Source organism: Oryctolagus cuniculus, chromosome 6 (assembly GCF_051225735.1).
Source record: "Oryctolagus cuniculus isolate XC-2025 breed Fujian yellow rabbit chromosome 6, ASM5122573v1, whole genome shotgun sequence".
NCBI lineage: Eukaryota > Metazoa > Chordata > Mammalia > Lagomorpha > Leporidae > Oryctolagus > Oryctolagus cuniculus.
In genome coordinates, this window is record NC_142872.1 from 126,641,948 (window position 1) to 126,669,170 (window position 27,223).

The following is a 27,223-nucleotide window of genomic DNA, read 5'->3' on the forward strand; positions in this document are numbered from 1 at the left end:
TGTGGGAGACTTGGAAGAAGCTCCTGGCTCCTGGCTTCAGATTGGTGTAGCTCCAGCTGTGGTAGCCAATTAGGGAGTGAAGACCTCTCTCTGTGCCTCTCTTTCTCTCTGTGTGTAACTCTGATTTTCAAATAAATAAATAAATAAATAAATTTTTAAAAAATGATAACAAAAACAAAAACTTGGTATTATCTAGAATACACTAGAGAAATATCTAGAGAAAAGCCAAAGTGTGGGAGCTGGATTGTCATCAATCACTCATTACCCCTTTATTTCTTCAAAGAATCTGAGAACGTCTTCACGTCATCCACATTCCGCAAGTGTCTCCCAACAAGGAGACACTGTGCTGCCATGTGATGCCCCAATGCCGGGACACTGGCACTCCAGTCATGGGGGGCTGCTGCGTGCGGCCCGGGGACAGCGGTCAGGCCCAGGGGCCAAGGGGAAAGGCAGCATAGTCAGGACAGTGAAAGAGGAAGTGCATTTGCTGGACAGACCTGGGTCTACCTCTGACCTTGCTACCCCCACAGCTGCCACCCCAGCTCACTCTGAGCAAGGATGCCTTCTCCCACTCCCCAGAACCCTGCCCCAGGGTGGAGAACACAAGTTAGGACCTCCTCCTGGCTGGGGGTGTGGCCAGCCTCTCACCCGCCCACCCCATGACCTGGCTGCCTTCATTCCTTCTTACCAGAGAGTTTTCCCTCTTCACAGAACTGAATGAGGAAGAGGCCGAAGTAGCCCAAGAGCTCCCGGCACAGCCCGATTCTCTGCGACACGACCTTGAACCAAAGACAAGCAAGGAGGGGAGGGGTGGTGTTAGGAGTGCGCGCCCGCTTCCTCACTGTGACACGCGGCATCAGATCTACCCATGCACATCCACGTTTTGTGGCCTCGTGGGCACTCAAAGGAATCATGTTGGGATCTAAAAATGGCATATAGTCACCTTAGAAAACCTGGAGCTATACGGACTACGAGTGAAGCCCATAAAAGCCAGCCCCTCCCAGTGAACAGAGACGGGTCTCAGCTGAGGACACTTCTCCCGGATCATTCTGGTAACATCCCCCAGAGGGGAACAGCTGTTCCCTGAGAACGTGTGGCATCGCCCCTGGAAGTGCGCCCCAGTGTGCCTTCCTGTGGACTGGATGTCCACGCGTGCAGGACAGGACCCAACCCCACTGCCTGGCTGGCAAACCCTCATGGACATGCTACCATCTGCCATTGACACCCAGGCCTGCCTCTCTTTGACGCTTCCTGTGCTGCTCGGGTGCAATTGACTAGCGTGTGCTCAGTGGACACCCGGGATCCAGGCCCAGGCAGCCCTCAGCTCACATCCGTCTTCCACCTTTACAGTTAAAGCTTTTGTTTCCGCACCAGTGGATCCTTGTTTACAATTGGGCCATCAGGTCCTACGTGCACTCCCCTCCTTGAGCAGGAACCTCCACCCCACCACAGGCTGGCTCGGCTCTCCCCAGCCTGGCCCCCTCCCAGCCCAGCTCACTAAATTGTCTCTGTAATGCCCAGCACCTGCCCTCACAGCACCTGGTCTCCAAGTGGCAGATGCGCCAAGAGCAGCTGCAAAGAGGGTGCTTTCCTTGCAGGGGTCTGATGGTACCTTGTAAGACGGCCTGCTTAGGTGGCCGTATGAGTGGGCGCTATCAGGCCAGCCCTGGAATCAAGAACAGCTTTCCACACGGGCACACCCTCTTCCCCTTCTATCCTGCTCTTGCCCATGAACTTGCAGAAGACCCCAAACCCGAATGCAGGGCTCTCTCTCTCTCTTTCTCTGTGTCTTTACTAACATCATCATGAAGACATCTTTTCCTACAGTAAATCTGACCCAAGCTCCACTCAACTGAGCTTTCTCTCTCTCCTCACTCATTTAGAAGAGAAAGCTGGGGACAAAAATGACATGGGAGAAGCCTTTTACGATTTATAAAGTCCTACAGGCAGCTTCTGTTGAGAGGAGGGAGCACACTAACATTATCTCTCTTGGCGAATGCTGATGACGCTTCAAACTCAAGACTCTACCAAGGCTACTCCGATCGCACTAGATCTCAGCTTCCGGCTGGCCCTCAGGGGGCGCATTGACAAGTTACAGGCAAGAGGCAGGCGAGGCGGAGGGCCAGGGATGCAATGGGAGAGTGGCAGCAGGCATGCCTGAGGAGATGCAGACAGCCAGGCTTAATTACAAATTTGAATGACAGTTTTGTGCAAGCTAGAGAGTTTTCCAGGCCCCGGAAGGGGATTCCCATCAAAGCCTGGGCCAGGGCTCACTTCACCTTTTATGGAAATGCTAGAATCATTAGCACTTCCAGTCACATGGATCTAATGACCCAGTGTCCCGGGTCTGACTTTCTCACAAGCCACGGTGACCGGAAGAGGGAAGGCTCATTGTTCTAAGATCGCGAGTGTCCCTCACCAAATGCATGCCATCAGCTTCAAGGCATGCTGGGTAGAGAGGATGGTACTGTGGAATCCTAGGCTTGCAGCCCTCCTCCGTGCCCACCCAGCTCTGCCTCTATACATCAACTACAACCACTGCCAACCACGACCAACAGCCGTAACCACACTTGTTTATGAAACACCAATGGTTTCTGGAATTCCTTTGACACCATCTTGAAAGGTTGCAGAATTCCCCCAATCTCACACAGCCACTATGTGCCAGGGTTAGAATTTGAATCCAGAGCTCCTCCTGACCCCACAGGTAGGAGATCCCAAATTCTCTCCCTACCACCTTCAGCTGCAAGTATGTCTAGTGTGGCCAGCGAGCTGAGGGTGTAAAAACCATGCCGGGGTGAGGTATTTGGGTCTGGCATATGCTCTCTCATTCTGCACAGTCCAACATTTCTAAAGTATTGTTCATCCTGCAGCCGTGCCCCTGAGTTACCTGCCTTGTCCCAGGTGCACCTGACCTTGTGCACCGCCCCCCCCCCCAACTATTCCTGTCTTCCTCCTCCACTGATGTGTCTCAAATATTAAGCATCAAGGGTCTTTGATGCTTTTGGAAAGATCATTCTGGAAATCAGTACATAAGATTGACCAGACCGGAAGCAGAAAGCCTAGGTTAGGGACAGCTATAGAAGTGTAGCTGAGGAAGGATGAGGGCCGGAACCCAGATCAGGGCATTGGAGGGGTGGGGGAGGGGAGAAGATGATTAGGACCTGGGCGGGGGGGGGGGGGTGAAGGAGGAGGAGCCCAGGAGACCTCAGTGGATGCCCTCAGCAACTGCCACCCAGCATCTGCAGGAACAAGGAGGCCAAGGACAGGTCAGGGGAGGGTACGTACACGATGACGTGAGTAGGAAGAAAGGTCCAGAATCATCATTCCGGGGCAGGACCAAGACCCAGAGGAGGTGTTTCCTTGCCAGGAGGACATGAGTGGGCTTCCTTGCCGGGCTGTGAGGAGGAACCAGGTGCCCCACCGTGGGTTCCTGCAGGCTTGAAGGGGTGGAGCCCACCAAGGAGCGCTCCTGTTCCTGGCTCACAAGGGCTCGGATGGCAACCCCAGCACAGGAGTGGCCTGTCCTTTGGAAGGCCCTGGAAACTCCCCCACTTCCTCACGTTGTCTACTTTGTAGTCGCCCCCCCGCCCCACATCCCTCTCCCTGGAGGGTTAGAACCAAAGCCTTCCCAGGGAAGAGGGCCTGGAGCCCCAGGTGTGAGAAGCTGGTGTCCCCTCGGCAGCCCGGTGGGGCCGGAGGAAGCAAGGCCTGGGCGGCAGGGCTGGGGGTGGGCACATTTGGAGAAGGGAGCAGCTTCCTGGGTGTCCTGCTTGTTGTCCCCAGGGAGCTGACTCTGCACCCAGAGTTAGACCCGACGGGGCACTGGCTGCCTGCCTCCTTCCCGTGGGGAAGAGGAGCTTCCGAGAAACCCTGTCACCAGCCACCTCGGTACGGCCTGGCTCCATTCTCCCTCCTCTCCCTCAGCATCCCCAGATAAAGCACTTGCATATTTTCAGGCTGCGTCCTTAGCTCAGCTTACCTCCAGGACTCTTTCAGCGGTGTCTGATGTTAGGATGTCGACCCCAATCCTCCCTCCGCCAGGCAGAAGTATGTCCAGGAAGGCTGGCTTGGCAGTGATGTTAAACGTGTTCTGTAAGCCAAAGGAAACTAAAATAAATTTCCCCACCCAGCAGCCCCCGGGGCAGCAGGCGAACAATCAGTGGCCGCCCTTGTGGGTGCTTTGTGGGAACGCGATCCCCAGGGACACAGCAGCTGAATGGGGGCAGGGTGGGGGAGGGGGTACGATAGGGGGGGCAGAGTGGGGGAGGGGGTATGATGGGGGGCACGGCGCAGCAACAGCAGGAAGCTTCAACAGCTTGCAAACGCACAGTACAGCATTCGTCTTGGAGAAAAAAGCTTTCGGCCACATCATCCGCACTCTTGGTAGTCTCTGAATGAGTCCTTCCAGTTTTAAATATTTCTAAGCATCCTGAGAGGTCCCTATTACAGATTCTCTGTGATACTCTGTGCATGTGTGTGTGCTGGGGTTGGGTCAGGGTGAGGGCTGGGGGTGGGATGCTGGTTCAGCCGATCCTCCAATTCTTGGACCCCACATGGCTGTTCCAACAATTCAGTTCACTTCCGCCTCAATTAACCTGGAGTCAGCCCCAGACCCCACAAGTGAAAGGGCCCAGTTCCGCAAGACTGCCCCCATTGCAGCTGCCTGTTGCAAACGGGGTGCCTGGGCTACCCACCCTCCTTTCCAGCTGACTCCGAATTCAGGGGTTCCCAGGACTTCCTCTCAGATCCCAGAGTTTGTTAAAATGACACAAGCAACTTAGGAGAACTGTACTGACCATTGCTGATTTATTGTAATGGACACAACTCAGGATAGTCTAAGAGCAGGAGACTCCTGGAGGGGCGGGGGTGGGTGTGGAGTTTCCACGCCCTTGCTGTACGACCACCCTCCCAGCTCTTCCACTTGTTCAGCAACCTGACAGCTCCCCACACCCCACCAGCCCTGAATTGTTGTGGAGCTCCCATCTCTCGCTGTGTGCGAAAAACTGAACAGGCTACATTCCCTTTCCACACCTCACTCCCAGAATAAGGAAAATGGGCAGGGCCGGGGGCGTTTGGCAGTTAAGATGTTGCTTGGAACACCTGCAGCCGGTATCACACACAGTGCCTGGTTGGAGCTCCGCTCTAGAGTCCAGCGTCCTGCTAATACGCACCCTGGGAGGCAGCAGGTGATGGCTCGGGTAGGTGGGTCCCTGTTACCCACAGAGGGAGACCTGGACTGAATTTCAGGCTCCTGTCTTTGGCTTGGCCCAGCCCCAGCTACTGCTGGCACTTGGGGAGCAAACCAGCAGATGGAAGCTCTTTGTCTCAAGTTAAAATAAGGATGAACAGTACTGGTCACAGACTCTCAAGGTGGCTTTATTGTTTTGTTAGCATTACCAGGGATGAGGAGGAAGTTCCGTACCTTCCAAGGGATTAGGAGTCAAGAAGCCTCAGGAAGGAATCCAGGCAGGGCCCGAGTGACGCAGAACAGCCCTCATCTCACACCCTCTCCTGGGTGCATCACCTTTCCCAGACTCTAACCAGCACCACAGCCCCTCCAGCCCCCCGCATGGACGTCTGAGGGGGCCTCCCGGCTTCCATTCTCCTCCCCACACCAGAGCACTTTCCTAACAGCCGCAATAGCAACGCATTTTAAATGCAAACCTAAAGATGTTCCTCTCTTGCTTAAAACCCGCCAGGGTCCTTCCATTGCTCCTGGGAGATCCAACTCTTTGCCACTGGCTGGGGGTAAGTCAGCTGGCAACGGCCCCTGGCCTGGGATCCCAGCACCGCGGGTGGCGGCTTCACCAGCTACCACTACCACCCTGGTCCCTCCCTTGGCTTTTTATACTGATTTGTTTGGATGACTGCTTAGACGGTAAGTTCCTTCAGAGTAGGATGCTGGTGAGTTTATTTCCGACACTGCCCTGTACAAATAGACACCTGAATAATTGATATGTCATAGTTTCTCCAAATAATCTACCTGATTGGAAAAAAAAAAAAAACTAAGATAGTGGTCCCCAAAATGGAGCATTTACTAGTGGATTATTTCTATGCATAACCACCCTCTCCAGCCCACCACTGCATACTTACCCTACCCATATTTCAGCAAAGAACATTAAAGTCTCCACTGGGCTAAGGTGACCTCCTTCATCCACACTGTAGGACGCAGAGGCTAAAGGGCCACGCTGTTCCTTGCCAATGGCCAGGGTGGGACACGGGGCCTCCCAGCTGCCCTCACTTCCTTCCTCCTCCTCTCCAGCACGACTAACAGGTTTCCTCACCCACTGGAAACCTGACTCACAATCTGTGTCAACCGGCTCCATTTTCCCCAAGTCACCAACCACACCTGCCTTCTTCCTCATCCCCACCCCCCACACCCCAACCTCACCTTCTGTAAATCACACAGAAGACACTGAGATGGGAACTTCCCTCCTACTCATGGCCCAACCTGGGAAGCGGCCTCTTGCCTTGCGCAATCTCTCTGTCTTACCTTCTACCTAAGAGGTGTCACTCCTCCACCTGAGCTCAGGTTGTGCCCCGCCCTCCTTCCTCAAGTTCAAGGTCACGGACTCACTGATTTTCAAGGCTTCTCTGGCACACTCCCAACCACCCCATTGCCCACCTCTCCTCCTCTGCAGCTCTTTCCCACCAGCAGCAAACATATCCTCCTGGTCTCCCTCAGCATCAGTAAAACGGAGACTCAGGGCGGATCGTCTCCCAAGGATCCGAGCTGCCTGACCACTGGGGGGAGTTCTGTTTTCCACACTGCTAGAGGTGTGGCAAGAGGCGGCGCCACAGTGAAGGACAAGGAATGTGGTTTTTCTTTTACGTTGTACAATTTTAACTCTAGGAAAAGTAAAAAATAAAAGTTGTCCAAGAGAGTAAAGGTAATCATAGACAGAATTTGGCTGCACAGTAAAACATATTTGTGTGTTATGGGACAATGAAAACACAAAGGATCTAAAATCCTGGCTTAACAAAGCTGGGGGTACAGGTGTGGTGGAGGAGGTCATCAAAGGTGACACCTTCATCTCCACCCCCCCATAATGGTCCCTGGAGAATGTCTAAAAACGGAAGGATAAGAGACATTCATAGACACACTTCATTAACCTCCTGACCTCAAACATCTGAAGGTAAGCTACAACATGTGAAAGGCATTGCTTCCGGATTTAAAACTGCAGGGGAGGGGTGTGGCGTACTGACTAAGAAGCTTCCCTGGGAGTAGCCATGATGCCACAAGTACTTGGGTCCCTGCCACCCATGTGGGAAACCCAGTCCCAGCTGTGGCAGGCATTTGGGGGAGTGAAAAGCAGATGGAAGATCTCTCTCTCTCTCTCTGCCTTTCAAATAAACAATAATGAAACTATATATAAGCCCATTTTGCTTTGATTTTAAAAATTAAGCCATTTTATAACAATATGGTAAAGTGGAGAAATAATGGCATCAAAATATATTTATATGATGAGGAGGGGGAGGGGGCCTTGTGGACAAGGGGTTCAGCTGCCAGTTGGAATGCCCACACCCTTTGCCCACACCCTGTACTGAGTCCTGGTTCAAGTCACGGTGGCTCAGCTTCCAACCCGACTTCCAGCTGATGCACGTCCTAGGAGGCACTAGGATGGCCCAAGTGTTTGGGCCCCTGTCACCCCCCTGGGAGACGCAGCCAGAATTCTGGGCTCCTGGCTTTGGCCTGACTCAGCCCTGGCTGTTGCAGGCCTTCGGGGAGTTGAACCTGTGGAGAGAAGATCTCTGTGCCTCTCTCTCTCTGTCTCTGTCTCTCTTGCTCTGCTTTGAAAAGAGATAACATTTAAAAAAAAAGATATTGATAATGATGAAATAAAAGGAAGTATAAAACAAATCTTAAAAAAACATACGCTGGGCCGGCGCCACGGCTCACTAGGCTAATCCTCCGCCTTGTGGCACTGGCACACCGGGTTCTAGTCCCGATCGGGGCACCGGATTCTGTCCCGGTTGCCCCTCTTCCAGGCCAGCTCTCTGCTGTGGCCAGGGAGTGCAGTGGAGGATGGCCCGAGTACTTGGGCCCTGCACCCCATGGGAGACTAGGAGAAGCACCCGGCTCCTGCCATCGGATCAGCGCGGTGTGCCGGCCGCAGCGTGCTGGCCGCGGCGGCCTGGAGGGTGAACCAACGGCAAAGGAAGACCTTTCTCTCTGTCTCTCTCTCTCACTGTCCACTCTGCCTGTCTAAATAAATAAATAAATAAATAAAAATAATAAGCTGGGAGTAGTGACCAAGGAAGAATTAGATTTTATTTGAATTTTACTGGACTATTTTAATGTATTTATAGAACTAATAAAAATGCAAAAGCAATACAAAAACACAATTAGAGGGGGAAGTCAGCTTGGTGGAGTTGGATTGTGTACACACACACACACACACACACACAACTGAAATAAGCCAGCATGCTGCTGCCAGGTACCTCAGGAATGAAAAACTGAGAAGAATGCATCTATTTTTGTTTGTTTTTGACAGGCAGAGTGGACAGTGAGAGAGACGGAGAGAAAGGTCTTCCTTTGCCGTTGGTTCACCCCCCAGTGGCTGCTGCAGCTGGCGCACTGTGGCCGGTGCACCACGCTGATCCGATGGCAGGAGCCAGGTGCTTCCCCTGGTCTCCCATGGGGTGCAGGGCCCAAGGACTTGGGCCATCCTCCACTGCACTCCCTGGCCACAGCAGAGAGCTGGCCTGGAAGAGGGGCAACCGGGACAGAATCTGGCGCCCTGACCGGGACTAGAACCCGGTGTGCCGGCGCCGCAAGGTGGAGGATTAGCCTAGTGAGCTGCGGCGCCGGCCCGAATGCATCTATTTTTAAGAAACTTTGAAGCTGGGTCTGGCGTGGTGCTGCAGCTGGTTGAGCCCCTGACACCAGCATCCCATATGAGCGCAGGTTTCAGTCCCAGCTGCTCCACTTCCAATCCAGGTCCCTGCAAATGCACCTGGGAAGGCAGCAGGAGATGGCCCAGGTGCTTGGGTCTCTGCCACCCACATGGGAGACGTGGATGGAGTTCCTGGCTCCTAGATTCAGCCAGCCCTGGTTGGTGTAACCATTTGGGGAATGAACCAGCGAAGATCTCTCTCTCTGTCTCTCTCTCTCTCTCTAACTGCCTTTCAAGTAAATAAATCTTAAATAGAAAAAAGAAGCTTCGAAATCGTCCAGCACCGTGGGCTTCCTTTAAAACATATGCTAAAAAATGACTCCTTTCAGATCAAGAGGAAGAAGAGGAGATGTGGCTGACTTTCCCAAGGATGTGAGTGTGTCCTGTGGTTAGTCTGCCCCGCCCGGAGGGAGGTGTGCGCACCAAGCTCCACACATCTCCCGCACACTCACTCATGGGCCCTGATCACTTCCACACGGGGCACGGGAGACAGTCTGCAGAGCACATGAGGCCAACTCCCCGAGCCGGGCTCCGTCTCCGGAGCAGCGTTAGCCCAAGCCAACACTCAAGGCACGTTTGTGGAATGTGTCAACAATCAAGGTCGGGAGAAGGCAGATTGAGGCACACACAGGACAACCTTCCTGATTTAAACAGAACCTCCTGGGGCCAGCACTGTGGTGTAGGGGGTAAAGCAGCCACCTACAGTGCCAGCATCCCATATAAGAGCCAGTTCAAGACCCGGCTGCTCCACTTCCAATCCAGCTCTCTGCTATGGCCTGGGAAAGCAGTAGAAGATGGCCCAAGTCCTTGGGCCCCTGCACCCACATGGGAGACCAGGAAGAAGCTCCTGGTTTCTGGCTTCCGATCTGCGCAGCTCCAGCCATTGCGGCCAGTTGGGGAGTGAACCAGTGGATGAAAGACCTCTCTCTCTCTCTCTCTCTCTCTCTCTGTGTAACTCTGACTTTCAAATAAATAAATAAATCTTTCAAAAAAATAAATATTAAAAAACAAAACAAAACAAAACAGAGTGCTGGGCTTTAGCATAGGATATGGAAGAAAACACTCAGACACAGAAGGTTAGATCCAGAACCACAGCAGACAAAAGGAAGTGGCTCAAGCCCCGCCTCTCCCCAGCACGACGTGTCAGCCAACAGCTAGCCTGGAAAGAACACTCTCTCAGCTTCAGTGACAACCTGGGAAGAACCTGCAGGAGGGCTGTGCCAACACCCTCGGAGAGGGGAAGAAGGAAACATAACACAGAAAACACACACCTGAAGAATTATGCCCCGAAGCAGAAAATGATGGATATGCTAATACAGACATGGCTCCTCTGAACAAAGACCTCAAAGAACTGACAAAAGTCTTAAGAAAGAGGTAAGAGAACAAAAGACTATGAAAGGGAACTCGCAAAGTTCATGGGAATAAAAAAAAAAAAAACAGACGTTACAAAAATGGAAGCAGCAGTATTGTACAAGACTTTTGGATAAAATTACAAAAGCAAAAACACTCACAGAACTAATACCAGGTAAAAGCTTTTCAAGTTATCAGAAAAGAAAAATATTCACAAAGTTCTAAAACACTGATCCCCCATGAATGATTGCTAAAAAGCATTGACAGGGCCCAATGTTGTGGCATAACAATGGGCATCTTAATCTGAGCGCCGGCTGGAGTCCTGGCTGTTCTGCTCCCAATCCAGCTCTCTGCTAATGGGTCTGCGACGGCAGGTCTTGGGCCCCAGCCACCCACGTGGGAGACACAGACAGAATACCAGGCGCCTGGCTTTGACATGGCTCCAGCCCCAGCCATTGCAGCCATCTGGGGAGTGAACCAACAGATGGTAGACATCTCTCTGTCTCTCCCTCTTCTCTGTCTGTTACTTTATCTTTCAAATAAATAAATCTTAAACAAAAAACAGGGTCAGTGATGTGGTGTGGTGGATTACGTTGCCATCTGCAGTGCCAGCATCCCATCTGGGTGCCAGTTGGAGTCCTGGCTGCTTCACTGCCGATCCAGCTCTCTGCTATGGCCTGGGAAATCTGTGGAAGATGGCCCAAGTCCTTAGGTTCCTGCAGCCACACAGGGGAACCTGGAAGAAGCTCCAGGCTCCTGGCTTCGGATTGGCCTAGCCTCAGCCATTAGGAGAGTGAACCAGCAGATGGAAGTTCGATCAATCAATCTCTCTTTCTCTCTAACTCTGCCTTTCTTTCAAAAAAAATAAATAAATCTTTAAAAAAAGTTTTGTGCCCAAATAAACTTAGTTTTCCATTTCATTTCAACAACCCTTTTGATACACTCTTGTATTTTAAACCATCAAGTGCACCATTTCTTAAAGTGGAGTGGGCCAGTAAATATGTGTGCACCGTGAACCCCTGCCTCACCGAAATGTGCTCCAGTGTCTACACGTCAGGCCGAGGTATTCCTGCTCCCCTTGCTGCGATCCAGCTCAACACTGTCATGTTACTGCAAAGCCTCGTCTTTGTCAGAGCTCAAACTCAAACATGCAGGCATAAAAACGTCTCCCTTTAGGCAATCAGAATGAGTGATGTGCTAAATAGATGGAGAGGGCAAAGCTTCAGGCCCTAGATGGCAAGTGGCCATGGTTCTTTCGATGGACCAAGGAGAGGGAGTTCCCCAAGGTTCCATTGTAGCCACTGAATTTTCTCCATGCCTCAGCTACAAGAAAGCCCAGGGCAGGCCACACACCCACTTCATGCTCAAAGCCGCCCTTCTTTTTCTGCATTCCAAGGCTGTTTTCCCCTTGGTCGGTTTTGAGATGAATGATTCTGAGGCCACAAAAGAAGGTGTCTATTTAATAAAATCTACCAGAGGTAGATTGATGATCCATCTAGATCCTAAACTTGCAGGAGAACAAAATCGAAACCGCTCTCCAAGTCATTCGAAGCAAATACATTCCACCCGAGTCCAGGCTCTGTGGGCCAGCCAAGCAGAAGCACACACGTGCACACACGTGTCCACACGGTTAACACAGCCCCACGTTCAGCACAGAGATAACAGCCCAAGAACAGAAGAGCAAGCTTACCAGCTGTACCAGCTTCAAGAAATCAATGAAGACTTCACTTTTCAACACGTTCGGGTCCGCAGTTACTGGAAAACACGAACCGCGAGATGGGTTAGCCTGGGCTGGGCTGAGCCAGGTGTGTTAATCATTCTGTCCACCACGGTACGTTGCTGCTGCCCGGTGGTCCCCACTGAAGGTGAAGGAGATTGTGACCTCCCAAACACGGGAAGACCCACAAAGCCTGCCCCCTGCAGGCAGCCCTAACAACAACAAGAACCGCTCCTACCAAGCCGGGGTGATGGTGCTTGTGAGAATCTCACTCCATCCACGCACACCCACACTTCTCTGCCCAGAGGCTGGTGAAGTTAATATGAAAAATGAAAAAGCAAAATGATCTCTTTTTTTTTTTTTGTAGGTTTATTTCAAAAACAAAAAAACAAACAAACAAAAAAAAAGGCTGAGCCATAGGCAGAGAGAAAGAGAATTTGCAATTACTGGTTCACTCCTCAAATGCCTGTAGTGCCCAGGGCTGGACCAGGCCAAAGCCAGGAACCAGGAAGCTTGCATTAGCAGGAAGTTGGATGGGAAGTAGAGCAGCTGGGACTAGAACCAGGCATTCTGACATGAGATGTGGGCACATCTCAAGGGGCAGCTTAGCTGGCTGTGCCCCTAAAACATCAGCCCAGACGTGAGTCTAGATCCCAAGCTTAGCCAGACACTTGGCAACTTGGAAAGTTTCAAATCAACCAAGAAGCATTGAGAGCACCTCTTTGAATAATGGGAGTTCTCAAGAGGTTACCAAAAAAGGCACGCATGGCAGTCGGAAAGACTTAAAGAGGTTTACCTGCCCACATTCAGAGAAATATTTCCCCCTTACCTTTGTTCTTAAAGATTTATTTATTATTTGGAAGGCAGAGTTACAGAGAGGCAGAGGCAGAGAGAGCGAAAGAAAGAGAGGTCCTCCATCCGCTGGTTCACTCTTCAAATGGAAGCAACTGCCAGCACTGGGCCAGGTCGAAGCCAGGAGCTTCTTCCGGGTCTCCCACGTGGGTGCAGGGGCCCAAGCACTTGGGTCATCTGCCACTGCTTTCCCAGGCCGCAGCAGAGAGCTGGATCAGAAGTGGAGCAGCCAGGACTTGAATTGGTGCCCACATGGGATGCCGGCACTGCAGGCAGTGGCTTTACCCAATACGCCACAGCGCCGGACTCTCTCCATTACTTTTAAAACTCCAATACCGGATGGCGTTGTGGCACAGAAAGGTAAGCCTCCATCTGTGACACCAGCATCCCCTGTATCAGAGTGCTGGTTCAAGCTTCCGATCCAGCTCCTGGCTAACGCACCCGGGAAAGCAGTGGAGGATATACCAAGTGCTTGGGCCCTGCCACCCACCATGGGAGACTGAATGGAGCTTCAGGCTCCTGGCTTTGGCCTGGCCTAGCCCTGGGCTCTTGTAGCCTTTTGGGGAGTGAACCAGTAGACAGAAGATCTCCCTCTCGCTTTCCATCCCCTGCTCCTCTCTCCAATGCTCTGCCTTTTAAATAAAGAAATTTTAAAAGCAAAACAAGGGGCCAGAGCTGTGGCATAGTAGGTCAAGCCCAGCATCCCATATGGGCGCCAGTTCGCGTCCTGGCTGCTCCAACAGAGCTCCCTGTTACTGTGCCTGGGAAAGCAGCAGAAGATGGCAAAAGTACTTGTGCGTTTGTACCTGTGTGGCAGACCCAGAAGAAGCTTCTGGCTCCTGGCTTCAGCCTGGCCCAGCCTTGGCTGTTGCTTCCATCTGAGGAGTAACCAGCAGATGCAAGACCTCTCCTTCTGTCTCTCCCTCTCTCTGTAACTGTGTCCCTCAAATAAATAAATCTTTAAAAAAATAAATAAAACAAAACACCAGTAACCAGTGCCAGTGGCCAGAGCAGCTCAGGTATGAGCTGGCCACCCATTCCTCCTCGTCTGATCTTCCCCCGGACCCCACACGGGAGCTGAGCTGACTTGGGATCGCTGTGAAATTTCTCTCCTTTTTGCTGCTGCTTTACTGCTGTTCTCTAACGATTTCTACCAACATTCAAACTTGGCATGTACTGACCAGGCGATGCGTGCGGGGGTGGGAGGGTCCATTCCCAAACAACACCACTGTATAAAAGGCCAGCGCTCTTTTTTGAGGGGTACTTTCAAGGGGCAAAAGCCTCCAGCCTCTAGCTGCTAGAACAAGCATCCTCTAATGCAAGTTCACCAGTGTGACTATGGTGCACCAGGCCCTGGGCTAAGCACTTCCTGTCTTTCAGCTCATTTAATCTCCATGACAAACCCTGAAGGAAATATTATCTCCAAGGCTGGCGCTGCAGCTCAGCAGGCTAATCCTCCACCTAGCGGCGCCGGCACACCAGGTTCTAGTCCCGGTCGGGGCGCTGGATTCTGTCCCGGTTGCCCCTCTTCCAGGCCAGTTCTCTGCTGTGGCCCGGGAGTGCAGCAGAGGATGGCCCAAGTCTTTGGGCCCTGCACCCCATGGGAGACCAGGAGAAGCACCTAGCTCCTGCCTTTGGATCAGCGCGGTGTGCCGGCTGCAGCGCGCCAGCCGCGGTGGCCATTGGAGGGTGAACCAACGGCAAAGGAAGACCTTTCTCTCTGTCTCTCTCTCTTTCTCACTGTCCACTCTGCCTGTCAAAAAAAAAAAAAGAAAGAAAAAGAAATATTATCTCTAATTTACAAATAAAGAATTGAGGCTCAGAGGAGGTAAGCATATTGCCCAAGGTCACACAGCCAGAGAAGAGTAAGAGTGGGTTTGGGCTCTGGATCGGTGCCAGGGCCAGAGCTCTTAGCCAGGCCCTTAAGCTGCATGGTGACCTTCCTTGGCCTTGACCCTAATGACATGAAGGAAGACCAGGCCTGGAACAGCAATCCCTCAGACACTGCACAAAGGCCATTTGTACAAAGGCCAAGTGTTAAAGGAATATTTGACTAAGATGCGGGCAGACAAATCACATCAAATGGTTCTTGTGGTGCAGTGGGTTATGCCACCACCTGTGATGCTGGCACTGCACACGAGCACTGGTTCCAGTCCCATCTGCCCCACTTCTGATCCAGCTCCCCGCTAACGCACGTGTGCTGGGAGACAGCAGGTGATGAGCCAAGGACTTAGGTCCCTGCCACCCACGTGGGAAACCCAGATAGCTGTTGGGGCCATCTGGGGAGTGAACCAGCAGATGGAAGATCTCTGTCTGCCTGTCTCTCCCTGCCTTTCAAATAAAATGAAAAAAAAGAAAAAACAAAAATAATAAAGCCTCTATGCCTCATATTTCCTAAGACCTTTCCTATAAACCATTTCTCTCATCCCTGTGCTTTTTAAAAAAAAAAAAAGTTTATTTCTTTGTGTATTTATTTATCTGGGAGGCAGAGTGACAGGGAGAGGGAGATGGAGAGAGACTTTCCGTCCATTGTGGGCCAAATGCCCACAGCAGCTAGGACGGGTGCAGCTGAAGCCGGAAGCCAGGAACTCCATCAGGGTCTCCCACTTGTGTGGCAGGGACAAGTACTTGAGCCATCGTCCGCCACCTCCCAGCAAGCTGGGTCAGAAGCAGAGGTGGGACTTGATCTTGCAGCTCGACCTGCTGCACCACAGTGCCTGTCCTCCTGCATTCAGTCTTGATCCAGGTAACACTTCTTTGTTTTCAAAGCCAACATACAGCACCTGACAATGAATCTGAATAGTTTAAAACCAGATACAAAGAACACCTATCATACGATTACCTACCTATGAAATATCTAGACTAGGCAATTCTATAGAGAGAGAAATTAGAGCAGCGGGGCCAGTGTTTTGTGGTACAGCAAGTTAGTCTGCCACTTGTCAGGCGGTCCCAGTCCCAGCTGCTCTGCTTCCGATCCAGCTCCCTGCTAATGGGCCTGGGAGGCAGCGAAAGATGACCCAAGTGCTTGGGCCCCTGCACCCATGTGGGAGACCTGGATGCAGTTCCTGGCTCCTGGCTTCATCCTGGCCCAGACCACACTGTTTAGATAATTTACGGAATGAGCCAGCGAATGGAAGATATCTCTGTCTCTGCCTTTCAAATAAATGAGTAAATAAATTTAAAAAACAAAGGAATCAGAGTAGTGCTCACCGGGGCTGGGTTGGGGAGGAAACAGGGTGTGACCCCCACTAATGAGTACTGGGTTTCTTTTTGGAATGATGACAACGACCTAAAATCAGACTAAGGTGAGGATTGCACAAGTATATAAATACATTAAAAACTATATGACCATATGTTTCAAATGGGTGAATTTTATGGTGCTTACCTTATATCAATAAATCTATTTAAAATGCAAATACATACCATTTTGCAAATATTGTTCCAGCTGCTCTCTCCTCTCATTGGCCATAGATACAGTCATGGCCAGATAGTGCTTCGGGGGGAAGGGTGGCAGCCAGTTCCCAAAGACTCGCTGGAGCTGGAAGACCCAGAGAACACCCAGTGAAAGCGAGCAAGTGCCCCTCCTAGCACTTCACTTAAAAGGAATCCTCCCAGGGAGCCAAAAGGACAAGGAGAGGATAATCTTATTTTCTTAGGGAGAAATTTATTCCAGTACATGTCCTAGAGGGGCTATCAGACGTATCACAGACAGACAACTCCCAGGTCTACGTTTGGTTGAGTTGGGGTATGTCTTTATTTTTCATTTGTTTTACAAGACAACTTCCCACTCACATCACACAATATTTCTTTTCACAATAATTCATTCTGCAACAGTGTCTTGGATGTCACTGATGATAACTGGGAATTCTACCCTTCCACCCCACCGCCACCAAAGCGGAACGTCACAGCAAATACTCACCAGCTGTACTAGTTGCCTGTGGCCAGTGAGCCCTGAACTGCGGCTCACGTCAGTCTCTCTGGATTTCAGGGAGTTAGTGCAAAGGAGAGGGAATGTGAAATAGCTCACTATAATAGTTATATAAACTAGATTTAAAAAAAGCTTAGTAAAATTAATTCTACCTATGTATTTTTACCCTTTTAATGTGACTTCTAGAAAGTTAAGATTACGTATGCTGTCCACATTTTATTTCTGCTGGCCAGTGCTGGCTGCAGAATCCCCACAAGGCTGATGCATGATCCCAGTAGAAAGCCACACAGGCGCTTCCTCCCAGCCCCTCCACGTGCCCCAAGACCACCGTGACAGCCGTTTTTATGGACACCAAATGCTGAGTGCATAGAAAACAAATCTAAAATGAAGAATCAAAGTGTGTCTGCATCACTCCAGCCCAAGCCTGAAGGTGAGAAGGGAAACCACCCAGAACCCCAGCCGGATTTCAACACAGCGCCCAGGGAGCAGGGTGGGGTGGAGGGGCTCAAAGCTTACCATGGCCATAGTCAGTTGTTTTCAGAAAAATGAAAGCTGGTCCAAGAGAAATGAGGCTACCATCAGACAAGAATTTTAGCTCTGTGGCCTTTGTCACAAATACAGTATATATTTGTCATGTGTTTACCTTGCATGGATCCCAACTTCCAAATCTGGGGGAAATTGATTTCTCTACCACCATACTGGCCCAAGGCGAGGTCATCTCTTTCCCAGACTATGGTAGTAGCCTTCTAAGGCAGCTCTCAGCTCCTGACCTTGGCCCTTTCTGGTCTATTCCTAACCCAGCATGTGAGGTGACACGGGGAACATGTAAGCCATGTCATCCCACTGCCCTGCCCCAAATGCCCAGGGCTTCCCGTCTCACTCGAGTAAAGCCAACATCCTCACCACGACCATCAGGTATGCTGGCCACTAGCCACCTAGGAGCACCTTTAAATTAAAAGCTTAAAACTCACTTCCTTGGCTCTATGCATCGTATTTCAAGTGCTCAGCAGCCATGTGAAATATAGCAGGTTGCTACTGGATGGGGCAAGGCAGATACTGAGATTTCCCATCAGCACAGAAAGTTCCACGGGACGGTGTTGATGTAGCATCTAAAAAAGTAATGCATTTTGTTTGGTGGTTGTTTGATTGATTTTTAGAGCATTTGAAGGCAATATTTATTTTTATCATTTAAAAAATTTAAATCCTATGTCCTGGAGGGAATCCTGTGGCTCTAAAAGACACTTTGGAAATTCCTTACAAAGCTAAACAGAGCCTTACTCTATAATCCAGCAATCCTACTTCTAAGTATTTGCCCAACTGATCTGAAAACTATGTCCCTACAGACACCTGCATTGAATGTTTACAGCGGGTTTATTCATAATCCTCAAAACTGGAAGCGACAAAATGCCCCTTAACACGTGAATGGATAAAGAAATGGATATATCCACCCAATGAAATATTATTCAGCAATAAAAAAGAGCTGTCAAACCACAAAAAGATATGAATGAATCGTAAATGCATAGTACTGAGTGAAAGAAGAAAATTGGAAAAGCTACACAGCGTATGATTTCAATCGTAAGACATGCTGGAAAAGAATAGGGGTGGTGAAGAAACCCACAGCCCCCAAGGGTTTGAGGTAGAAGAGTCCTTCAGAGGGGAATCACGTGGAATTTGTTCAGGCAATAAAACTATTCTCTAGGATACTACACAGAATTGTAGCTTCCACATGACCATATGCATTTGTCAAAACCTACTGAACTTTACAACACAAGCTTAACATGTGCAGATATTTTTTAAAAATCATTTGGGAGGTCGGAGGAATCCCAGGAGAGAATGCAGAACGGGACCTTCTCTATTACAAGTGTACAGAACAATCCCACTGAAAGGAGTAAAGGGAAGAGGTGCTGATCGAAGTCTACAAAACTAACTAACGGCAAAGAAGCCGCCCAGATGTGAGCACCGTGCTCCAGCTGACGAAGGTGTTCCTCAAGGGAGGATGGCTTCACAGTTCCAGCAGAGCCAGGTGTACAGCATCAAACAATTAAGAAAGTAAATGGGGGCCAGCGCCATGGCGCAGGTTAATCCTCCACCTGCAGTGCCGGCATCCCATATGGGCGCCAGTTCTAGTCCCGACTGCTCCTCTTCCAGTCCCGCTCTCTGCTGTGGCCTGGGAAAGCAGTAGAAGATGGCCGAAGTGCTTGGGCCCCTGTACCCACGTGGGAGACCAGGAAGAAGCACCTGGCTCCTGGCTTCTGATTGGTGTAGCTCCGGCCGTTGCAGCCATCTGGGGAGTGAACCAATGGAAGGAAGACCTTTCTCTCTGTCTCTCCCTCTCACTGTCTGTAACTCTACCTCTCAAATAAATAAATAAAAAATCTTAAAAAAAAGAAAGAAAGAAAAGAAAAATAATGTGAATGATGAGACCAGCATTGTGGTGCAGAAGGTTTAACCGCCACCTGCAAAGCCAGCATCCTATATCACAGCAAGCATAGTAGTTTGAGTCCCAGCTGCTCTGCTTCTGATCCAGCTCCCCGCTGAAGCATCTAGGAAAGCAATGGAAGATGGTCCAAGTGCCTGGGCCTTAGCCACCCACATGGGAGACCTCGATGGAGTTTTGTTGTTGTTGTTGTTTTGACAGGCAGAGTGGACAGTGAGAAAGAGAGAGAGAGACAGAGAGAAAGGTCTTCCTTTTCTGTTGGTTCACCCTCCAATGGCCACCGCAGCTAGCGCACTGTGCTGATCCGAAGCCAGGAGCCAGGAGCTTCCTCCTGGTCTCCCATGGGGTGCAGGGCCCAAGCACTTGGGCCATCCTCCACTGCACTCCTGGGCCACAGCAGAGAGCTGGACTGGAAGAGGGGCAACCGGGACAGAATCTGGTGCCCCAACCGGGACTAGAACCTGGGGTGCTGGCGCCACAGGCGGAGGATTAGCCTATTGAGCCGTGGTGACAGCCATGATGGAGTTCTTGACTCTTGGCTTCAGCCTGGTCAAATCCTGGCTGTTGGGGCCACTGGGGAAGCAGATGAAAAATCTCCTTCTATCTGTCTCTCCCTCTCTCTGTAACTCTGCCTTTCAAATAAATAAATAAATCTTAAAAAAAAAAAAAAAGAAGAAATGGCAGATATCATGAGTCAGGTTTCTTAAGGTTGTAGCGAGAATTCAGAGAAGAGGAGGCCAAAATACCCATGTGATGATGCATTCCAGTTGGATATATTGGCAGTAACTCATGTTCCACTTTAATGTACAGACAGCTAAATATAAAACTATCTTAGCTATGTCTATATACACGGTTCAGTTTACATCCCTTGCTTGAGAAGTCTTCAAAGAGCTCACAGAAAATGAAATTAAAAATTAGTTTGTACTGATGCAAAAAAGCTTGAAATCCATGCATACAGAAGATCTTCAAAACACTCATGGAAAATGAGTAGTAGGAAAAAACTGCATGCACCTCAGAAATCTTTACACCAAAATAAACTTATCTTTCAATTGCATTTTCCCCTGTACTGGTTCCATCAGCTGTGAAGGTCTAGAAGCAGTTACACTGCTGGAGCAATGAACACACACAGTGCCCAAATCTTGGTGTCTAACACCATTCTCTGAAAAGCAGCTGGGATCTAGCGAGACATGGCCACTCTGATGACTGAAACAGGAAAGATACAAGATGGGGAGATGGGGGGAGAAGGTGGTGGTGGCAGCATTGTGATGCAGATTAAGCCACAGCTTGCAATGCCAGCATCCCATATTGGAGAGCCCATTCCATTCGAGTTCCAGCTGCTTCACTTCTGATCCAGCTTCCTGCTAATGTGCCTGGGAAGGCCCTGGAAGATGGCCCAAGTGCCTAGACCCCTGTCACCCAAATGGGAGACCAGGATGGGATTCCTGGCTCCTGCCTTGGGCCTGGCCTGTATCTGGCTCCTGTGATCATTTGGGGAATGAAGCAGTGGTTGGTAGGTAGATCGGTCAATCGACTGATCTCTCTGCCACCCTGCCTGTTGTCTTTCTTATTTGAATAAATAGATCTTAAAAAAAAAAAAAAGGGACCAGATGATCCTGGAGTCCCAGAAAGAAAAGAAGTATTCAAAACAAAAGCCTTAACAATGGGAGAATGTCAGAGACACAGGAGCAAACTTCAAGTGCTCCAGTGGGTCACAGCTGGAATCATTTGTTCAAGAAAATATAGCAGTATAGTTATATTTTATAGCTGCAGCATAATCCAAAGTATAAAATAATATGCATAAGTCTACTAGACATGGTGTTGAATAAAGAAACAGGAGTGACTGGACGCTCTGTGCAGAATCTCAGATCACCTATGTACTCGTTCCTCAAGGAGAGGGAACACCAATCGCCACTCTAAGTGTGTGCTGTCTCAGGGACTTCTCTCCAAAGAATATGCCACGGACAGGGAAAGGAGTAGCCTGACAAACACTACCTGAGGCAGGTGACCGAGGTCCACCCCAGTCACGCTCACGGCAGGTGCTCTCGATATGATGTGACGAGAATGCTGCTTTACCTCTGGGGTCCTTATCCCCCAAACCCATCACCCCGTTGAATCACGAGAAAAAAAAACAAGATAACAAAGCCCAGTAAGTGGACATTGGACAAAACATCTTCCCAGCATGCCTCGAAACTGTCAAGGTCATTCAAAGCAAGGAAAGGTCAGAGAAACTCCAGAGGAGCCTGGGAGACATGAGGACCAAATGTGATGTGATTTCCTGGTTAGGATCCTGAGCCAGAGATGGGACGTTGTGTGAACGCTAAGGTGCTATGGAAGTCTCAATAAGTTATGGACCACAGTTAATAATGTATCACTAGCGCTTCATTAACTGTAATGAATCTGCCACACTGTTAGAAAAGGTTAATGGAGGAGACTGAATGCGGAATATTTGAGAACTTTCTTGGCTATCTTCTCTGTAAACCAGGAGTGAGGAACCATTTTTCTGCAGGAGACCATTTGGATATTTATAACATCATTTGCGGGCCATACAAAATCATCCACTTAAAAATTAGCCTACTGTGGGTCAGCGCCGTGGCGTAGCAGGTGGAGCCGCCACCTGCAGTGCCTGTATCCCATGTGGGCGCCGGTTCAAGTACCAGCTGCTTCATTTCTGACTCAGCTCTCTGCTGTGGCCTGGGAAGGCACTGGGGGGATGGCCCAAGTCCTTGTGTCCCTGCACCCTCGCGGGAGACCCAGAAAAATCTCCTTGCTCCAGACTTTGGATCGGCCCAGCTCCGGCCGTCGCAGCTATTTGGGGAGTGAACCAGGGGATGGAAGACCTCTCTCTCTCTCTGCCTCTGCCTTTCAAATAAATAAATAAATAAATAAATCTTTTAAAATAAATAAATTAATTAACCTGTATTTTTATCAAATTTCCAGTCCTATCCCACCTGCCTTAGCAGGGCAAGACCGAATGATTTTGTGGGCTTTCTATAGCCCATGGGCCAGATGTTCCCTATCCCTGATGTCAACTAAAACCATTCCCCTAAATAAATTTCATTAAAAACAAACTGATGTCCCGCTCTTCTCTTAAAACACTGGAAAATCTGTACTCACTGGGCCCCCGCTTTCTGAGGCAACTTTGTGTTAGTGGAGACATAACAGCTCCTGTCACCTCCTGCCACCTCTCAACTGACCCTCATCTCATCAAAATTACTCGCCTGACCCTGTAGCCAGCGAAACCTAGCACAGAACAGCACAGCAACAATGGTTTCTTTGAGGCGCAGGAAAGTTCCCTGCCATGCGGGCTACTGTCACAGGCAATCCCATGGGTGCATCACCCAAGGCGAAAGCTCAAACACCCTGGCTTTATGCTAATTCTATTAAACACAAGCAGAAATCTGTCTTCTTTGCAGGAAATTATTTCTTGGTTAACTGAGTAAATGATCTTTAAAAAGCATCTTCGCAGATGTTCCCAAAGTGGTTCTAATCATAGCAGCCTTAAGACAGGTTCTCTTCACTTGTCCACACAGCCCCGTGGACAAGCAGGTTGTCTCGAGGGGGCAGGGCTGGTGAGGACTGCGTTCAGATGCTGCTGTTTTAATTCCAGGACAACCTCTCACACTGACTTCCCCGTCATGCAATTCTGGCCTTTCCAGTGACGAGAAGCAGAGGAGTCAGTTGGAAATGTCATCCCCCCCCCCCCCCGCCTCCTCTGCCACACTCACAGGCCTCCACACCTGTCCCTCAGTGGGGACAACCTGGAGCGAGCGGAATTATGACGCAGGTCCTTTCCGCAGTCTTGGGGTCTAATGTCCACGCATTCATCCCGGCTCTCCAGGTCCCCTGGTAAACATCAGATCCCTAGATAAAGGGCCATGGCTCAAAGCAACCAGGAGGGAACACTGGCCTGGACTTTGTCTGTTTTCCTACTTCTTCCGCAGAACAGCTCTGTGAGGGAGATGTGTGATCACCACAATAGGGAGGGAGGAAGGAGTCTATTCGGGAGAAAGAGCGGGGTGAAGTTGATTTGCAAACTCGCATGTACTCCTGAACTCTTCTTGAAGATTGATAACACCTCCTTACAAGAACAATGACCCCACTACCCAGAGCAGTACATCAGGCTCCTCTCAGGGACAGCAGGCTGAGAAGCCAGAGTGGGAAGTGGCTTCCGCACTCAGCCATGTGCTTCCCGGGTTCCTAGTTGGCCGGGACTTGAAGTGCTTGTATCGCCCTTTGAAAACGACAAAAGGAAGGCACACCCTTGCAAAAGGGGTAAGCGTAGGAAACGCAGACTAACCACTAACTAACTGCTTCTCGCCACTGGAAAGGCCAGAAATGCATGGCGGGGAAGTCAGTGCGAGAGGTTGTCCTGGAATTAAAACAGCAGGAGTCCTAACTTGAAGCCACGCCTTGCTCTAGAAGCTTTGTTCATTTTGAAGGGGCACGTGGTCCCGAGCCAGAGCCCGCGCTGCCACGGAGCCCACCCACCGCAAGCTAGCTCCCTACCAGGTGGGCTGCCGAGGGAATGGGAGCAGCACCTGCACGCCACGCCCTCACCTCACCTCAGCTGTGCGTTCCTGGAGCCGCTGGCCCAGCAACTCACCACCTCCTTTCGCAGGTAAGGAGACCCGGGCCGGGGAAGGGTCCCCCACCTCTCCCCGCCGGTCTCCGCTCCAACCGCTCACCTGCTCGTTCCAACGATGCAGCTGGCTGTAGCGCACCCTGCAGAAGAGGAACCCGTCCAGGTACACGGAGTACAGCTGCAAACACACACCCGACCCGATCCCCAGTGAGCCGAGCGTGCAGGCGAGCGCGGCCCCCGGCCCCCTCCCCGCCCGGCCGCACCCCGCCCGGCCGCACCACGTAGCGGCCCCCCAGCGCGTCGGGCCGCTGCTGGGACACCGGGATGCAGAAGTGCATCTTCATGGCTGGCGGGCCCGGAGCGGCGCGGGGAGCAGGACCTGCTGCTGCGGCGCGGCCCGCGGCTCTGAGGCTGCTCACAGACCCGCGCCCGCTCGCCTTGGACCTGGGCGTCAGCAGGTGAGGCGGCCACAGGGCCGCACCGCCCCTTCGTCCCCTCCCCCCGCAGCAGCTGGGAGCGTGGTCCCAGGACAGGTGCGGGCGGAGCGTGTCCGGGTGACCGCCCACCTCCCCGCGCGTCCAGCGCCCGCAGCCACCCGGCGCGGAGCAGGCGCCCAAGTGCTCGGCGGAGCCTGGGGCGGCAACAGGACAGAGACCCCACCCCCACCCCGAGAGCGCCAGGGTCTCCCTCTGGGTCCTTGGACTCCTGAGGTCCTTGAGGGTGGCGGTGGGGTATGTGGAGACGGATGTCGAATTCTTCGGGGGAGAAAGTCCAAGGTTTTTATCAGATTTTCAGAGTTCCTCAAACCCAGGAAAGTCCGCTTCGGCAGCGCACCTGTCCTGAGCACCGGCCTTACCTGGGCGTGGCCAGCGGTGCCCCACCCCCACCGCAGCGCCCGGCCAGAGGGCGACTTGTTCTCTGGGGGCGCAACCAGCCGGGGCACCCATTACCTGCCAACACCAGTGCACCATGAATTCGGATTTAGAAATAAATAAATGAGTGAGTGAGTGAGTGAATAAATAAATAAATAAATAAGGTATCTTAAGATTAGCACACTTGTATTAGGCTCAACTGTTTGTGTTAAACTTTGTTGACTGTAACTTAAAGTCTGCCCCAGTAGGTAACCCCACTTCCGCTTATTTAAGCTTTTTTCCCTTAACAGATCAGAAACCTCAAAAAACTGGAAGTGGCTGTGACCTGAACCCTGAAAAGCAAGCTCTGGTCTCAATTAGGTCAGCTGGGTTTGCACACACACTTTGTCCTCTGGCCTACCCACCTCAGCTTCTTTCTCCACAGGCTCTCATTTCTAGTTGCTGTGGAAAATAATCCTCCAAATACTTGCTTCAGCTAAATCCACACCGATTTTGTTCCACCTTGCCGTGGCGGCTGGGAGCTGGGGTGGGGTGGGGGGCAGTGTCACCTATCATCTATTTGTTTCTTCCGCCTCTCCTTTAATTGGCACCTGAGTTTTCCAGGTAGACATTGGATCAATGTCCTACCGATGGCAAGACAGGCCCAGGGGGTAGAGTCACTTTTCCAAGGTCACAGCAAGTGCTTCTGCATGCCTGAGTGGTTTTCTGCGTCACGGAAGTGGCCCTGCCATGGGGCGATGCCATGGGGCGATGGTTAAGCTGCCACTGGGCTGCCTGCTTCCCGTATTGTAGTGCCTGTCTGAGTCCTGACTCTGCTTCTGATTCCAGCTTCCTGCTAATGTGCATGCATCCTGGGAGTGATGGCTCAGGGGTTCCTGCCCCCCCAGGCGGGAGACCCAGAGGGAGTTCCAGACTGGCGTGGCCTTGGCTGTTGTGAGCATGTGGGCAGTGAACCAGTGGACTGATCGCTCTCCACCCACCCCCACCCTCTGCCTTTCAAATACAGAAAAATGAGTAATTAAGTGTTTGAAGTGTAAAATGCCCTCCGACCCTGGGGTAACAGGCATCTGAGACAGAGGAGGAAAGAGGAGCAGGACTTGCTGAACACCCGTGTTTCCTGCGTGCTCCTGGGACCAGGCTCTGGCTTGCAATATGCCACTGAACTCGCACTGCCACCTGTGAGTGAGGAGCCCTTGACAGCTCTGGTTTTATAGGCAAGGCAATTATTGGGCCACTGGAAATATCAAAGGATATATCTCTCGTCTTGTAGAGACACCAACTAATAAGCTATTTGGATTATATTAAAGGTGCTGTCAAGATGTGAAGTGAGGCTAAATTTTAAGTTAGGGTAATGTAAAATGCTACTGATACAAATGTCCAGAAGTTGCAAAAGTCCAATGATCTTGTTGTGTTGTTATCAGACAAGATGGTTATCTTAATGAGAAAGGCCCAGAGGCCTAAAAGGGACAAATGTTCTGTAGAATCTTACAGGTGCTTTCAAAAATACTGTGTGGAGTAAGCAAGTAACTCTTCTTGGTTGATGAGTTTATAATTTTAACTATGGCTATTTAAAGTGTTTTGTCATCCATAGTTTTATATTCTCTGAACACAAAAACATCAGACTAACTGCTCATGGAAGTTAAAAAGTTGTTGGTTCTGTGTTTAAATGTGTCCTCTAGGGCCCAGCACTGTGGCATAGTGGGTAAAGCCGTCACCTGCTGTGCCAGCATCCCATATTGGCACCGGTTCGAGACCCGGCTGCTCCACTTCCCATCCACCTCTCTGCTATGGCCTGGGAAAGCAGTGGAAGATGGCCCAAGTGCTTGGGCCCCTGCACCCACGTGGGGAGACCCAGAAGAAGCTCCTGGCTCCTGGCTTTGAATTGGCTCAGCTCCAGCCACTGCAGCCGTTGCCATCTGGGGGGTGAACCAGCAGGTGGAAGAACTCTCTCTCTGCCTCTGCCTCTCTGTAAAAGTGTCCTCTTTTATTTTGGGTTACAAAGGACTTTTACCCCTGACCCCTATTGTATTCAGTGCTTTGGGACAGTTCTTTTAGCAGATAAAGCCAATAATGGTCTATAGGTTCCAACTGAGAAAAAGTATGGTTAATTCAGGCTGCTAAGAAGAGGAAGTAATTCTAATTGACTGATGGTAATTTTTTAAAAAAGAGTTAAATATTTTAAGAAGCTATTACTGCAACTGCTTTATTGTTCTATGTTGTATGTTATACTTGTGTACAGATTGTATGTCTACATGGGAAAATTATTAAGAGCTCTGTTTTAATTGGCTTATAGATAAAATATTGCTCATAAATTTAAACTGCCCAAAATACCTTTTTGGTTCACATTACCTGAATCAATCTATGTATCAGATGTTTTAAATTTGTTGGTAGAAAGAAACTAAAAATGTTTAAGTCATTGATATGTTTGTGCTGGAGTTTGCTGGTCGAACAAATTACACTTGTGTTAGATATTTAAGAGATGTTTGCAAATACATGTACTCTTGTCCTGAAATTTATAGAAGGTTTTGGATCTTTTGGTAAATATTTTTATACGTTGTTATTTAAAATTTAAAATTGTTTGCTAAGTT

The 27,223-nt window shown here is 50.4% G+C and overlaps 1 protein-coding gene and 1 long non-coding RNA gene across 14 annotated transcripts in view; one reads left to right on the forward strand and one right to left on the reverse strand.

The window, feature by feature from the left end:
* The window catches only part of SNX31 (sorting nexin 31), a 62,090-nt gene extending 37,707 nt beyond the window's left edge, over positions 1–24,383 (reverse strand). The window contains exons 1-9 of one of the 11 annotated variants that reach the window (XM_089336403.1): positions 24,143–24,267; positions 23,867–23,941; positions 17,716–17,853; positions 17,261–17,296; positions 16,736–16,793; positions 16,240–16,354; positions 11,938–12,002; positions 3,980–4,090; positions 689–779 (exon numbers count right to left, since the gene is read on the reverse strand). In XM_089336403.1, the coding sequence (XP_089192529.1) occupies positions 689–779; positions 3,980–4,090; positions 11,938–12,002; positions 16,240–16,297 (325 nt within the window). In that variant the 5' untranslated portion in view covers positions 16,298–16,354; positions 16,736–16,793; positions 17,261–17,296; ... (1 more) ...; positions 23,867–23,941; positions 24,143–24,267. Of the gene's footprint in view, positions 1–688; positions 780–3,979; positions 4,091–11,937; positions 12,003–16,239; positions 16,355–16,735; positions 16,794–17,260; positions 17,297–17,715; positions 17,854–23,866; positions 23,942–24,041 lie in introns of all 11 variants that reach the window. The other 10 variants (XM_089336405.1, XM_089336404.1, XM_089336408.1 and 7 more) reach the window with 10 other exon arrangements.
* Positions 23,421–27,138, forward strand: LOC149126288 (uncharacterized). 3 transcript variants are annotated; one of them, XR_016236539.1, is made up of 4 exons: positions 23,421–23,799; positions 24,926–24,995; positions 25,464–25,813; positions 26,315–27,138. It is a non-coding gene; the product is annotated as an uncharacterized LOC149126288 (long non-coding RNA). The 3 variants fall into 3 exon arrangements; XR_016236538.1 differs by having other exon boundaries at positions 25,464–27,138; XR_016236540.1 differs by having other exon boundaries at positions 25,642–27,138.
* The last annotated feature ends 85 nt before the right edge of the window (positions 27,139–27,223 follow it).